This window comes from Dermacentor silvarum, chromosome 8, assembly GCF_013339745.2.
Source record: "Dermacentor silvarum isolate Dsil-2018 chromosome 8, BIME_Dsil_1.4, whole genome shotgun sequence".
In the NCBI taxonomy this organism is placed as follows: domain Eukaryota; kingdom Metazoa; phylum Arthropoda; class Arachnida; order Ixodida; family Ixodidae; genus Dermacentor; species Dermacentor silvarum.
In genome coordinates this window covers 13,992,234-14,006,003 of record NC_051161.1, presented here as the reverse complement: position 1 = coordinate 14,006,003, position 13,770 = coordinate 13,992,234, and the positions used below count along the sequence as shown (strand labels likewise).

The window sequence follows — 13,770 nt, the reverse complement described above, 5'->3', positions numbered from 1 at the left end:
TCGCGAGCGACGAGCTTTCTTTGGCATACGTAGAGAGGATGAGACCGGGACTCATTTGTATGGCAGCCTCACCACCGCTGATCGCACGACGGCGCCGATATTATCGCTAGGCCTTTTCCGGTTCCCTTCAAAGCTAAAGCGGACGGCGCTTCGAAATGAATTACCGACACTCACAAGCCGCAATATTTTATTATCGTTGTTACCGCCCTTCGCAATAATTATACACAAAGAAGAAAAATGCGCTGATATTAGCGGCGCCGTCGGCTACGATGCGAGCACAGCCGAGCCGGTCGTCTCCCGTCGGTAGCCGTGCACTCATCTGCAGCCGATGTTTTCGTTGCCGGTGGCAGAGGCGCGCAGCTTCGCGGTCGTCGATTGGCCCGTTGGATCGTGCAGCGGTCGGGGCGCCGGCTGAACTGTCATCTACTGTGGACACCTCTCGCGCGGCAGACTGGAGACTGTATCGTTGTCCGCATATGTGCCGCTAGCATGGCTAGCGTGGACGTGCCTTAACCGGAAGTAGGCAGTGTTTTGAGAAGCGCGTTGACGATGACGTATGTCACGTGACATTTGGAGCAGCAATCGGCGAGTAGCAGAGACCAGCCATAGCGAAGGAAAGAACGAAAGGAGCGAGGGCCGTTTTTCGATCATCAAACGCGTGTAACTCCGCTATTACGGCACCATTTCGAAAAATTCTCGCGGCTACGTGTTCGTTGTAGACTCGTGCACAACTGCAACACCACAACTAAATTTCAACCTCTGGGTGGTTTAGGGGCCCTTTAAAACACTATGCAAATAGGAAAACAATGACACGTGTGTTGGACCGCTGGAGTCCTACCTGCTCGATGCGCATCGGTGCCTCGTGCCTCATGCCGCAACGATTCACGCGACGCTTCACATTACGTAGATGTCAACTACAGTTGAGTCTGTCAATTTTTTTTTTCGGTTACTGACAGTACGTTTTCCATGTTAGGTTCTTCCCTCGCATTTTCCCCAAAACATATGAACGAGGTTCTACTGTAATTGTAATGTTTGCACCAACACCTTTCGATATCTGTTAGGCAAGAACCAGTCAAGCACAAATCCCACACTAAAACTCACATCGCTTGACTCTGACTCCCTTCTCCGCTTCTTCTTAATCTTCTTTGAAGGTTGCCTGTCAGACGAGACGGGAGGGCTCTTGGCCACCACCTCCACCTCTTCATACTCAGATGAAGACTCAGATTCAGACTCCGGGTCAGGTCTTTCCGGTTTTGAGGGCTCCTGCCTTGGAGTAGGTCGTCTCACATCAGTGACATCTCGCTCCTGGAACATACAGCATCGGCACGGGTGACAAAATGGCTCATCCCGACAGCACTTACACTGTCCTCATTTCCACATGCACTTTCCAGCTTAGTTTTACGAGTTCCGTAACAGTTCTCCTTGCAATGGCTTTCTGCAATGCAGTCAAAATTGATAATGAATCAAGTATTTTATTTTCCCACACTGCGAATTGTAAATCTGCATTCACAGGCACCAAATGGCAAGACTGTGCATGCCCCCGCAGCAAAAAGGGTAGATGCACCTTGAAAAAATGAAACACATTCATCCTGAAAATTCTCAGTTCTGAGTTACTACTTGTAAAATTATTCTTGGTCATTCCACTTTTATTTCCCCCAATATTAAAGATGAATTTAAATGGGAAATTGGTTAAAAATGAGTCTTAATCAGTCACAGTGGCTCTCGAAACTGCAAATGTACACGGATGTTTCACCGCCCGTCTCTCGTAAGCTCAGTGTTGTCCGGTATTGTAAACCTTTATACGTCAGAATTAACGAGTTTGATTGAACTGGACAATGCATACATCAGCCGGGACCAAAGGATGAGTCCGAATTATCCGAATTAACGAGGCTTCACTAGCAATTCAATACAAAGCAAACAAATGGTGCTGGTAATAACTATTTACCCGTGAGGACTCATGATCTCTGCTTGTTGGCTGGCTCTTCCTCGCAGGTGGGGGAGATGCTTCCTTAGACACTGGTTTCCTGTATGGAGGCAAGTTTTGCTGCCGCCGGCTACCAGAATCTGGAGGTCTCACCTAGGAACAGGCATTTAGAAAGAGGTGGACAGGTACAATTGAAACTTATTGAAAGTCAGCCCTAATTCAATAAGTTCCCAATTCGCAATCCACAATCCAGCCACCAATCTATATGTATGACATAATAAGCTACTGAAAGAGTTCTGCACAACCAATTAAATCCAGGCAAGGTGGCACAATTGAAACTTGGGTGATAGTAAAGGATGCATCCAATCCACACAGTAGAAGGATTGGATGCTATAGGGGTGCAGGGCTAGGGGTGCAGTAACTATCGACCATGTGGGCTCCATAAAACAAATGTTAGATGCAATATTATAATACAGACAGGAATTTACAAATCAAATTGTAATGCTTAGTGTTCCTCTACATTTGAGTGTATAGCTGAGAGTTGTCATTGACCTTGCCTTTGATGTCTGTAAGGCGCATTAGGCACTCTCAAGCTACAGGGTATAGTAGCGTTCTGTTGAGGGGAAAAATAAAGCTACTACAGTCGAACCCAGATATATCGAACTCCCATAGTTCAACCTCGATATAACAAAGTTGTACTTGTAGTGGAAAACTTCGTTATATTATGAATTTTGGTAATTCGAGGTTTTGTTAATTCAATGGAACTAAGATCAAGAAATAAAAATAGTTCTTTACATCGTGAATTTCGCTAAATTGAGGTTCGCTTTATCGAGGTTTGACTGTATAACGAATTATTGTGTACATCGAACAGCTGTAAAATCCCTTCGAAAATTTTTGTATCAAGTTTTTATTTTATACAGTATATCGAATTGCCTATACAGTCGAATCGCCCTACAACGAATGCCGCTACAACGAAATTTCCGCCACAACGAAGATTTTCCGATTCCCCGTCAGCTGCCCATAGAAAGTAATAAAAAAAAAAAGTCTCTCCATAACGAAGGTGTTTTATTCGGTATTTCCACTTCAAAGACCTTTTAGAGAATGAAACTGGGACTGAATTGAAATTCGAACTGCCGAGTAGTCAAATTAGAAGGCCCTTCCAAAGTTGTGACGATCGTATGTCCGCTTGAACGAGGTTTTCGCGAACGAAATCAAGTTCTAAGTACCGATTTACGCCACTGTAATCCATAGCCATGCGTGGCTGTCACGCGCCTACGCGAGACTGCACGCGATCACCACAATTGCTGCCGCTTTCCGTGGTGTGTGTGTCCGGTCAAAATGGCTACGCCAACGAAGAAGCGTAAATTTCTCTCTCCGAGGAGAAGGCACATATGATCGCCGAGGCAGAAAGCAGAAGGAAAAAATTTCGCAGTTTTGCCTGAAAGGCGAAGCATTGATTGCTACAGCAGATTAGTAGACAGCTTTACAAACTAAGGATCGTAGTTTTATTGACCGTATGAACTTGTAAACATTCACTTACTAACTAAATTACCAAGCACGGTGTCAGTGTGAACAGGTAAATATGAACACATCTCGCTCAATGACCGCGGAAACTCGGTGTCAACATGCTGGAATGAGAAGGCACAGCAATAGCAGCGAGCGAATTGAGTTCCGTGCCGTCCCTCGCTTTAACGCGAACTAAACGTCGAAAGCACAGCGCACACAACTATATCGGCACTAGTTGCACTTTGCTCACATCGCAGATCGCTTTAAAGATGAGGCCTGAGAGGGCGCACACTTTATGCACGGTGCAGATTGCTTTCAAGCTACGGCAGCCATGCCGTATCCGCTGTTGTCAACATGATGCCAATGTCTCGTCGTCTGGGGAAAATGACAACCCGCTAGACACACTGACTCCGGCGACTGCTTTGAAAGTAATTGATCCTTTTGACCTTATCTTAAAAGTTATCAGAGCCCACGACACTGACAGTGCGATGGCTCTTTTAACGGACTGTGAGACTCTCATAATGCCTTCGCTTGCCGTCTCACAATCCAGGCTGACCAACTTCTGGAAATAAAACTTCTGTTAAATGCAAGCTTGCCAAGTTTGTTGACGTGGTCATTAATATGCAATGAAATTGTGACAATGCAAGCCGCTTCGTTGCGACGGTGCATGTGCCGCAAAATGAGTGTTTCGCGATTGGCCGGGCACGCACATTGAATTAGGCGTCGGCCGCAATGTACGAAAAATGCTGTAACAGCAGTGCGAAATGCATTCTCTCGTAAGTTGACACTTCATTGACCGCCTTCGGTACGTCGCAACCTTTGCTTCTATGCCATTGCGAAGATTTCCAGGACGATGGTTTCAGTTTCATTCGCGGCTTTGCCTTTGGCGTACGTATATACATACTAATTTCGCATCAACGAAGTTCCGCCCAACGAAATTTTTTGCGTGTCCCGTGAATTTTGTTGTAGCAGGACTCAACTGTATATATCGAAATTTTTTGTGATCCCCTTCAGATTAGCTATACTTAAGTTCGACTTACATACTACAGTTAAACCTCGATATAATGATGTCGATGAAATGCATACTTCATTTTATAAAAATTTTGCTAAACAGTAGACTTCCATTAACTCGATCCCGACCGAAGGCCCCGGCTGGCAGCGCCTATCCATTTCTATGAGCCCAAATGTTTGTTACTTTAATCCTAAAACTGACTTTTGAAAGATAATTCAAGCTTGACCAGTCAGCATGAACCTGCCTGACCTCTATGGTGAACCCAAGAGCAACCCCTTCAGTGGCAGCGTTTGTCTCGGCGGAGCTTACGGAACAGCGAATGCGTCATCTTCCCTCAAAAACGGCTATTTTTGGCCTGCTTTAAAAGATGCTAAAGCAGTAACTGTAGCTCACAATGCCTGATTACGGTCCAGTAACATCTTGTCAACTCAAACCCCAAGAGGATTGGAAATTTATTAGAATAAAATGGAGTTCAAACTAAGGAGAGCCCCTTTAAATATAGCGCTCGATAAATTGTGAGGTACAGTGCGCAAAACGAAAAACAGTCACAGGGGTTGCATTGAAAAACATCCATCGGCGCTCAACAACATGTGCCGGAAGAAGCCTAGGTTCAGTATTAAGTTAAAGTGGGATAAGATCGAGCCTCACGCGTCGTTTGCCGTAGGTGCAAGGGTGAGGCAAGGAGTATGGCGGCTTCTGTTGGCGACAAAATCGACCACCTACTAGGCAACATGGCAGAGCACGTTGGGGGCTCTTTCCTGCTCCCTTTAAGCCAGATGGGAAAGGAGGGCATTTGCCACTCTGCTTGCTCTGGTTCAGTCTGGGCTCCCAGTGTCTTTCCTCGTAATTTTTACGACACGCAACATTATGGTAGCTAGTGACCCACTAAACCTTCACCTTCGATTTTGGCTCGGGTTTGTCTGAAAAGCAGTGCAGGGGAGTGAGAGATTCTGTTCTGCTGTGTGATTTTTGGAGTTTCAATTTGCAGAAGTTTTTCTCTATTCAAATACGTAGGACCTTGCCGGGACAAGCAGAGCAGTTAGAATTATCTGTGAATTCGAATGAATAAATTTGGATTATCGCGAGTTCACTGTATTTACCCTAATATAACGCGGGTCTCTTTTTCGCATGAAAATTGGGCCAGAATTTGCCTCCACAGTGCAGACACAAAACCAAAACCGCCTTTGCAACGTTTGTATCCTTTACCCCATAACACAAATGTACTGCGACAAAGCTGACATTAAAAAAACATTATGCAGCAAAGCCGACTTCAGTCGGGTGCTCCTCCGCTAATCGCCGTATTTTTCTCGCCGTAGGAGGCTTGCGCTTCCGTATTCCGAAGGCGTGCTTCGTCCAAACTTTCTTCTCCAACAAGCGACGATCCTTAACTAAACTGGGCGCTCTCAGAAATCCGAATTCTGCGTGTCAAGTGAAGACGCCGGCATGGTTTGCGAAGCGAACTGCGGTAGCCAACTTGCCCGCTGCCGCAGCAGTAACCAATGGGAAGACGCCATTCAGCACGGCAGCCAATCGCAGGCCCGCTTTCATCGGAGGGCCCGTGTGACTACCTCTAGCAGACCCGCGATTCTTTTGTGTTTGTGCGTTTGTTACAAGATGGCGAAGACCGACGAATTGAGAAGCGGAACGGCGAAACTTTGAGCTTTCGAACGATACCAAGATGGCGGCGCTCGGTGGCGGGAAATACGAGATATGGCTCCGTGAACTGCGGTGATTTTGAGCGATTTAAAGCTGTTTTTTCGCCCTGCGCACTGACAAATTAATTTTTTTCGGGCACTTTTAGTGCGTTTCCAGCCAAATCATTTTGATACAGCGTAGATTAGGCGTTGCAGATACCGAAATGCGGGGTTTCCAAAAACCGATTTTTCTCGCGATTTTCGCGATCTGATCCCCGCGTCCCCCCTTAATCAATTTTGCCAGTCCCGTCAGGGTCAAATTAACGGAAGTCGACTGTATTAAAATTCTCCCTTTTATGCAAAATAGTCAACAACCAATTCCTTTTTTTTACAAGTAATGGGCATCGAAAAATGCCCGAAAAAACAAACTTCAAATAAAAAGAAAGGGTGTGGGGGTGCGGTTTACTGACAGCAATAGCAATGGATTAGACAACTACATGAAGTAAGGCTCGTAGTTTAATCATCCTCATAAATTGCAGCAAGCATTCACTTACTAATTATGTTAACCCCTTTTATTCTGCGCTGTTATACCGAATTCTTACCAATAATGGTAAATATTTTTAAAAACCCCAGCTGCCAACATGTGTTACCTTCTTGGAAAAATGAAGTTCGCTTCTGCTTGCATATGGATTATGTGCTGCCATCAACCAAAAGTCTGGCTAAGTACAGAGAAAGCTATGCTCATCTATGGCATTGCTAGAAAATGCTAACTGCTGACGAACTGGGCCAAGATTTTGTAGTGATGCCTTTTCCCGATGCTAATGCCTTCAGGTGCTTTTTGCGTACACAGAGTATTGCTCACACGTGAAAAGTGCCGGAAGGCATTAGCATCGGGAAAAGGCATCACTACAAAATCGTGGCCCTGAGCTCGTCTTTGGCAGTTTTTATCAGAAACGCGTTAAGCGAAGCTTTATAGGCTGACAAGTGTTGGCAGTGGTGGTGGTGTCACACTGAAAAGTGGGCCGATCCTGCGTGCACGAACCCAGCTTGTCAGGTGTGCACAGGCAAACATGAACACAAGTAGCGAAAACTGGGCGAGTTGGAATATGTTCCATGATCTGTCTGCACAACAACTAGACAAAGACGAAGAAGGTGTTCGTCTCTTCTTTGTCTAGTCATGCTGACAGATCATAAACATAACAGATCTCACTCGATGACCGCTAACACTCGTTGTTACAACGCTGGCATGATGAAGAGCACAGGCAGAGGGGAGCAAACGCTCTTTGTTGCCTCTCACATCATGGTGTCTCCTTAACTCGAGACTGCGTGACCTCTTCATTAGGCGCACGAGAAGACAGTGCACATGAAGCCCCCAGCCATATTGACTTGGCCAGCCTTCGCAAACACTGCAAATTACCTCCAAGATAAGGCACGATGGCCACATATGGCTCAGCCATGCGGACAGTCAGCACAGCTATGGCCAAGCTAGAGGAGGAGATGGACAGCTATCATCTGTCGGCGACTGAACTTACTGAACACGCTGGCTACAATGTAGACCGCTTATAACGTAAGTCGCCAGAGTTGCGAATATCCACACTATAAGCGGTATTGCACTAAAACCAAAACAGCGATTTTATTGCGATAGCAATTATACATATACCGCCGCCGACCGATTTTCCAGACTTCGCGGGCACCGAAAAATAGTCCCAAAAACTTGTTCATGCTAAAAAATAAAATTTGTTAGGCTTAGAGTGGCATAAAAAAATCTAATAATGCCTTGCCTCGTACCACGCTTGGAGGTGATCAGATTTGCGCAAGACTGACATTGTCTTCGCATGCAGTAGACAATAGTATCACCGCGTTGGTGATCTCCGCTACTGAGATCGAAGAAACTAGCCTCGTTACTTTGCACGTGACCTCCGCGATCAGCTCCGGCAGCGCATCATTAGCTCTGGCTTTCCCATTCGGCAGAATCTTGAATAAAGTTTATTTTATTCATTCATTCCCATTCCGCGCGTAGCCCAGCGGAGAAGTGTAATCTTGCTAACTCTGTAATGGCTCAGTAACGGCGTGCTGCCAGAGCTGATCGCGGAGGCTATGCTTCGCACGACTTGGCTCTCGCAAAGGCACAGGAGGTGGCGCCGATTGCACAAATGTGAAGCTGCACATGTCTCTGAGCGCACACACCACGTGCAAAATAGCAACCGAACTTAAATAAGAAGAAACAGATTTCGCAAAAAGTGATGACGACGATAGTGCTGACCGAATAAAAGAAAAAAAAAAAAAAAGTGCCGTCCCCTAGAGTGTTTTGTCAGCTAAGGAAGAGCGGGTAAGACCTACGAGACGAAAGAATGGGGCGCGCTCTCGTGCGTCTCCCAATCTTGGAGGCTATCAGAGGGCCACTGGAAGCCAAGCCTGGACAAACCAGCGGAAAATCCAACATGGCGGCCTCCAAGAACGGGTAGCGTGGCTCGGAACGAGCGATTTAGTCCGGAAAATCGAACTTAGGAGCCGAAATTCGTCCGAAAAATCTGTCGCGAAAATACATTAGCTCTATGGGAACCCTGACGGTGCATTTATGAAGTCCGGAATATCTAACAAGTTCGAATTTTCGGGAGTCCGAAAACTTGGTCGTCGACTGTACTCCAGGCACATTTCTGCTGTCGCTGCCGCCATGCTCGAGGTACAGTATAAAGTCCAAGGGCGATAAATCGTCGCCACGCGCCGTATGCTGTACGTGCGAGTGAAAGTGGGAAGAAAACGCACCGTCTTCCGTTGCATGTGCCTGCCGGGCGCTGTGTTTTAGTGGCTTAGCGTTGATACGAGACGCAGCATGAAGGTCAATTTGCTCGCTGCTGCTGCCGCGCTTCCTCACTATAGCGTTTTGACAACAAGTTTCCGCGATCATTGAGTGAGATGTGTTCAAGTTTGCTTGTGCGCGCATGACATCATGCTTGTTAATGCGCAGAGAGCCGCGTTGGAAAACGCGCCATCGCGCGCTCCCGCCACTGCGTCATTCTGCCTGCAAAGCTGGAACGTTCCCGACGGCGCCAGGCACGCCGGTTGCTCGCCAGGTAACATCGTGGAGCTTGGCGTATACATAGGAGTATATCTGTGGCTTGAGGGAAGCGTTCACTATCTAGGTTGACTGCCAAACTTCCAGGCAGTCACACTGTAACCAGTATTTCATCTCTCACAACTACACTTTAAGCGATACGCATAAACATAGAGTGCTATGGGGAAATTAACCAGAGTCTATTATATCCGGTCCTGCACTATAAGTGGTTACGTTATAAGTGGTCTATACTGTAGCAAGTCTTCAGTATTGTTCCACATATGAAGGTCTTCAGAGCTGACAGATACAATTTTGAACCAACTAGTTGATCCTGCTTGTGAGTAGTTGACAGGCAAAGAAACCCATTCAAATTAACTGGTTAATTGAGCAAGTCAATAAGATACACAACCATGCAGTGTACCCTAGCCATCTCTGATGACTGCGATTGCAGTAGCAGAACTCACCGGCCTCTCAGGAGATGGAGACGCTGATGATGAAGAGCTTGAGCCTGACTCATCCTCAGGAGGAGCTTTCCTGCGTGGTGGAGGCTCTTCTGCAGAAGATGACGATGATGATGATGATGACTCTGAGCGCACTGGAGCTCTTGGCTTTTTTTGTTGATGGCTGCTGTAGGAAAAAGAAAAACAGGAGGCCGACTTGGGTTAGAAAATACCTGTTGCAGTGTATAAAAATGAGTGCCTGAAAAATTCCGGCCCGTAGGAAGTTAGGAACCTTGAGTTCTCAGGGTGCTCGAAGAAACCCCAGTAGCCCGACCGCAGGTAGCTCACTAACACGTAGGCCTACTTGACAGGACAGCGCTCATCCTGTCCTTTTCCTCCTAGTCCATGTCTTTAGCGCTGTTTTCTACCATGGATGAATACCAATGAGCTCGCCTTCATATTGTCCTCTACTTCCAGTTGGCTACACTACTATTATGTTGCTCTTGTCAGGCTTAAGATGCCTTATTCACGGGTATAAGTTATGAATCAAGGAATCATACCCACCACTTAATACAATTTAAAAGGAAGGAAAGGGAGAAAGGTTGCATGCACTTTTTCAAAAGTATTCATAAAACCCACTGAACTTTCGGTTATTTGGAATGGATAAAAAAAAATCATTACAATAGCCAACAGTGCCTGTAAGAAATTATACTTTGACTGATTGATCAATACTGTAAGAACAACACAGAGGATGAGACAAGATGCGCTATGTCTTGTCTCACCCTTCCTCATTCTATGTTTATGCTGTTCTATTCAGTGTAGATTACTACACGCCCATTAGTATAGCCTACTTACACAAATGCAAGAAAAGTTGAAATGGCGACAGGAAGCAGTCAGTCACTACTGGTCTAAAAAGCTTGGACTCTTGTGAACAGCAGATATGAATCATTTGAATTTATTGGGTGGCACTGCTTCAACAGTTAATGCACTGAAAATCTGCACTACAGTGTAGAAGCCAGTGCTCAGACATCATCAGTTTATTAAACTGATGATGTAAACCAAATTTTTTTTTGCAGCAATCCTACAAGTTGCAAAACACACACTATAAGAATATCACAATAGTTTGATACACGGTCACTGAGTGATTATTCGGACACAGCGAGCATACCCCAAACGTGGGAATAATCAGAAGGCCACAAAAACGAATTCACCAGAAAAGAGGTTTGCCTATCACACGAGTGGCCAGAAACACTTGCCAATGCCCTGCTATATGAGTACTTACTCTTGTATGTGACCAGGTCAGTTCCGTATTTCAGCCGTAATCATGTTATTATAAACACAAAAAAATACAGTCACTGTACCAAATCAGCATTTATTGGTAACTTCGAACTGAGGTCGACAATGCTCCTCAAGCATATTTACCACACCTCTGTTTGCCATTATCACTGTACAGTACTTCCCTTGCTTCATCATGGCCTTCAGTGGCAGAACCAGTGAAAGTGAAATTTATGCCATTTGATGCTGCGTGATGATTCCGAGTGACAAAACTCATTACAGCAAGCAAAGGTGCCCCAGACCATGCCACTATTCAACACATTGCTCAACAAGTACTGAAAATGCAAGAGGGGGGGGGGGGGGGGCACATGGCAAGCACACAAATGCAGGCTTTTCAGCTTTTGGGTTGATTTGCCTTGGCTCGTTCTGTAGTTTGGAAGCTGCCAACAGCTACAGGATTGACCTGGCCAGAATGGTAGCTTTTAATGCTACTTTCAGTTGTTTCAAGACGGCGCAGACAATCAATTTTTGAAGAATCAATCTTTCTGTTCATTGAGGAGGCATACTTCACAAGAGAATGAAAAATTCAGAGTAAAAAATAAAATGGCACGCAGTAAGGTGTCAAGAAGTTTATCATTCATTATATCTATAGGGACAGTGGCAGTGCCGTGAAAATGTCCAAACAACCAAGCACTTCTAAATTTTCGGTGTTCAAAAAATTTGTAGGTGGCTGTCCTTAACCTTTTTTAGGGTCAATGACATAAATATACGACACCGCGAACAAGTCCAAAATGGCCGATGCTGTATATTTACGGCGCCGTCTGTATGTTTGAACAGTGCGCCAATTTTCTAACTTTTTCTTGCCCGGCATGTGCTGCCACTATGCAGGAATACGGGGAATTTTTCTCTCGTGCCTCTCTCTTTCAGTTTTCGTTGTACGGTTTGTTTGCTCCGGCGCGTCTACTACCGCTCGTGCATTGGCGCGACTGCGGCGGTTAGTTTCGGTTTTGTTCCGCGAGTGGTTTCGGCTTATTGTGCTCTCATAACTGATGGCGATCTCCTTACTAATCGCTCAAAGGGTGACTGCCTATTACTCGCTTGTTTATTGCTCACAGGGGTGCGCATACGAAGGATGCCGCCGTGCATGCGTTTCCTTTTTTGGCGTCTGGTTGGTGATAAGATGAAGGATTAGCAGAAGTTTGTCACACGTTTTGCTTTTCTGACGGGCGCACAACCACGCAGTTTTCTTGGGTGAGCTCACCTACGCAGTTCGATTACACTATGGACGTGCACACTGGTTGCTCTGCAGCAAGTGAGTCGAGCAGCGATTCCTCCAATGCGAACTAAGCCTTTGAACTATGTGTATAACAATGCAACAAATTTTTAATTCTTATAGTAAGTTTATTTCCAATCTTTATTGTTATTATTCATGAATAAACAGTACATATACACCAATGCAAAATATTTTTTCCTCACTCTACGGTCACCCTAGAAAAATTACGGTAAATTTTTTTTCAAAATAGGCCCCTCTGAAGAATTTAAATCTGCAATAAAAAAAATCAAACCTGGGCGACTGCATGTGGCAAAAAAAAAAAAAAAGAAAGAAAAAGCGACCTTAAAAGGGTTATCGAATTGTTAAGCATTGTGGTGAAATGGTTAGAGCCCACTGCGAGAAAATGATTTTAAAAAAGTCACAGGCCTGCGCGCATTCATGGTGTGCACAGAAATCTAATTGTGCCTAGAAACATGCCCTCGGCAGAAGAACCATGCAATCAAGCCGTGAATTAAATTCCTCACATGTGATGACTGTTCTGTGGAGGTGCTTGCCGCGACGAGTCAGCATCTCTGTACCGCTCTACAGGTTCCAACGGAGTGCGAGATCTCCTGGCTTGTCCTCTTGAATGCTGAGCAGTGGGCCCTGCACATAGAAGGAAGAGTGTGCAAATGAAATGATCGTACAGACTTAGTCTCTTATTGCCCGAATTTTTTGGAGCCAAAAAGTGATCTTTAGAGCCAGAAATGAGCCCAAAATTAAAAAAAGTAATAAAATGTCCTGGGTTTTACGATCAGTTATTACTTACATAAGTAAAAGTTTGACATGCTATAACATTAACCCAAATCAGTGTAGAACATTCATTCTTGCAGCACTTGCTCTGATTATTGAAGATCATTTCGATATGCCAGTCTTCATAACAACCATCATTTCATAGAGAGCTTACCTCCAAACTAGCCCGAAAAAAAAAAAAGAAAGAAAGAAAGAAAGAAAAATTCTTTTAAGCTAACGCTACCCATCAGTAGCTGCAGCATGCATGCATGCATATCATCATGACCTGCCAATGCTAGACTGCCATTCTGTTTCCTTAGCGTGCAAGTCGAAACCAGGGTCACCATAATGTTGTGTGCAAATTAAAATTTCATTCAGAGGTTTTACATGCCAAAAACCATGGCCTGATTATGAGGCACGCCATAGCGGGGGCTCTGAATTAATTTTGACCCCCTGAGGTTTTTAAATTGGCACCTAAATCTAAGTACTACACACACATTTTTGACTTTTGTCCACATTGAAATGCAGCAACTGTGGCTGAGATTGAACCCTCAATCAACCTCAAGCTCAGCAGCTCAGTGCCACAGCCCCTGGGGTACCGCGGCGAAGATAATGTCTTTTGCAGTATTCTTTTCTTGTAACACAATGCAATGACACTAAGATAAGGCACATTGTTCATGTAAGCTCACTTGTGATTGATGTTCATTTGTTCTGAGTGACCACTGGCACATTTGTGAGCATGTCTGCAAAACTGCGAAGTGAGTCAGGCCTGCCAAGTGCAGTTTCAGTACCAGCACGACAGATGGCAAAGCGATGCAGTGCATCCTCCCAAAACATTCGGTATTCTAAGTCACTTACCCGCAACATTTGCACAGGTAAG

The 13,770-nt window shown here is 45.2% G+C and overlaps 1 protein-coding gene across 6 annotated transcripts in view; it reads right to left on the bottom strand.

The window, feature by feature from the left end:
- The window catches only part of LOC119460644 (serine/arginine repetitive matrix protein 1), a 61,199-nt gene that overhangs the window by 12,327 nt on the left and 35,102 nt on the right, over positions 1–13,770 (bottom strand). For 5 of the 6 annotated variants that reach the window (XM_037721678.2, XM_037721675.2, XM_037721677.2 and 2 more), the window contains 4 exons: positions 12,644–12,764; positions 9,596–9,758; positions 1,946–2,077; positions 1,102–1,305 (listed from right to left, as the gene is read on the bottom strand). In XM_037721678.2, the coding sequence (XP_037577606.1) occupies positions 1,102–1,305; positions 1,946–2,077; positions 9,596–9,758; positions 12,644–12,764 (620 nt within the window). The remainder of the gene's footprint in view (positions 1–1,101; positions 1,306–1,945; positions 2,078–9,595; positions 9,759–12,643; positions 12,765–13,770) is intronic. The other variant, XM_037721676.2, reaches the window with a different exon arrangement.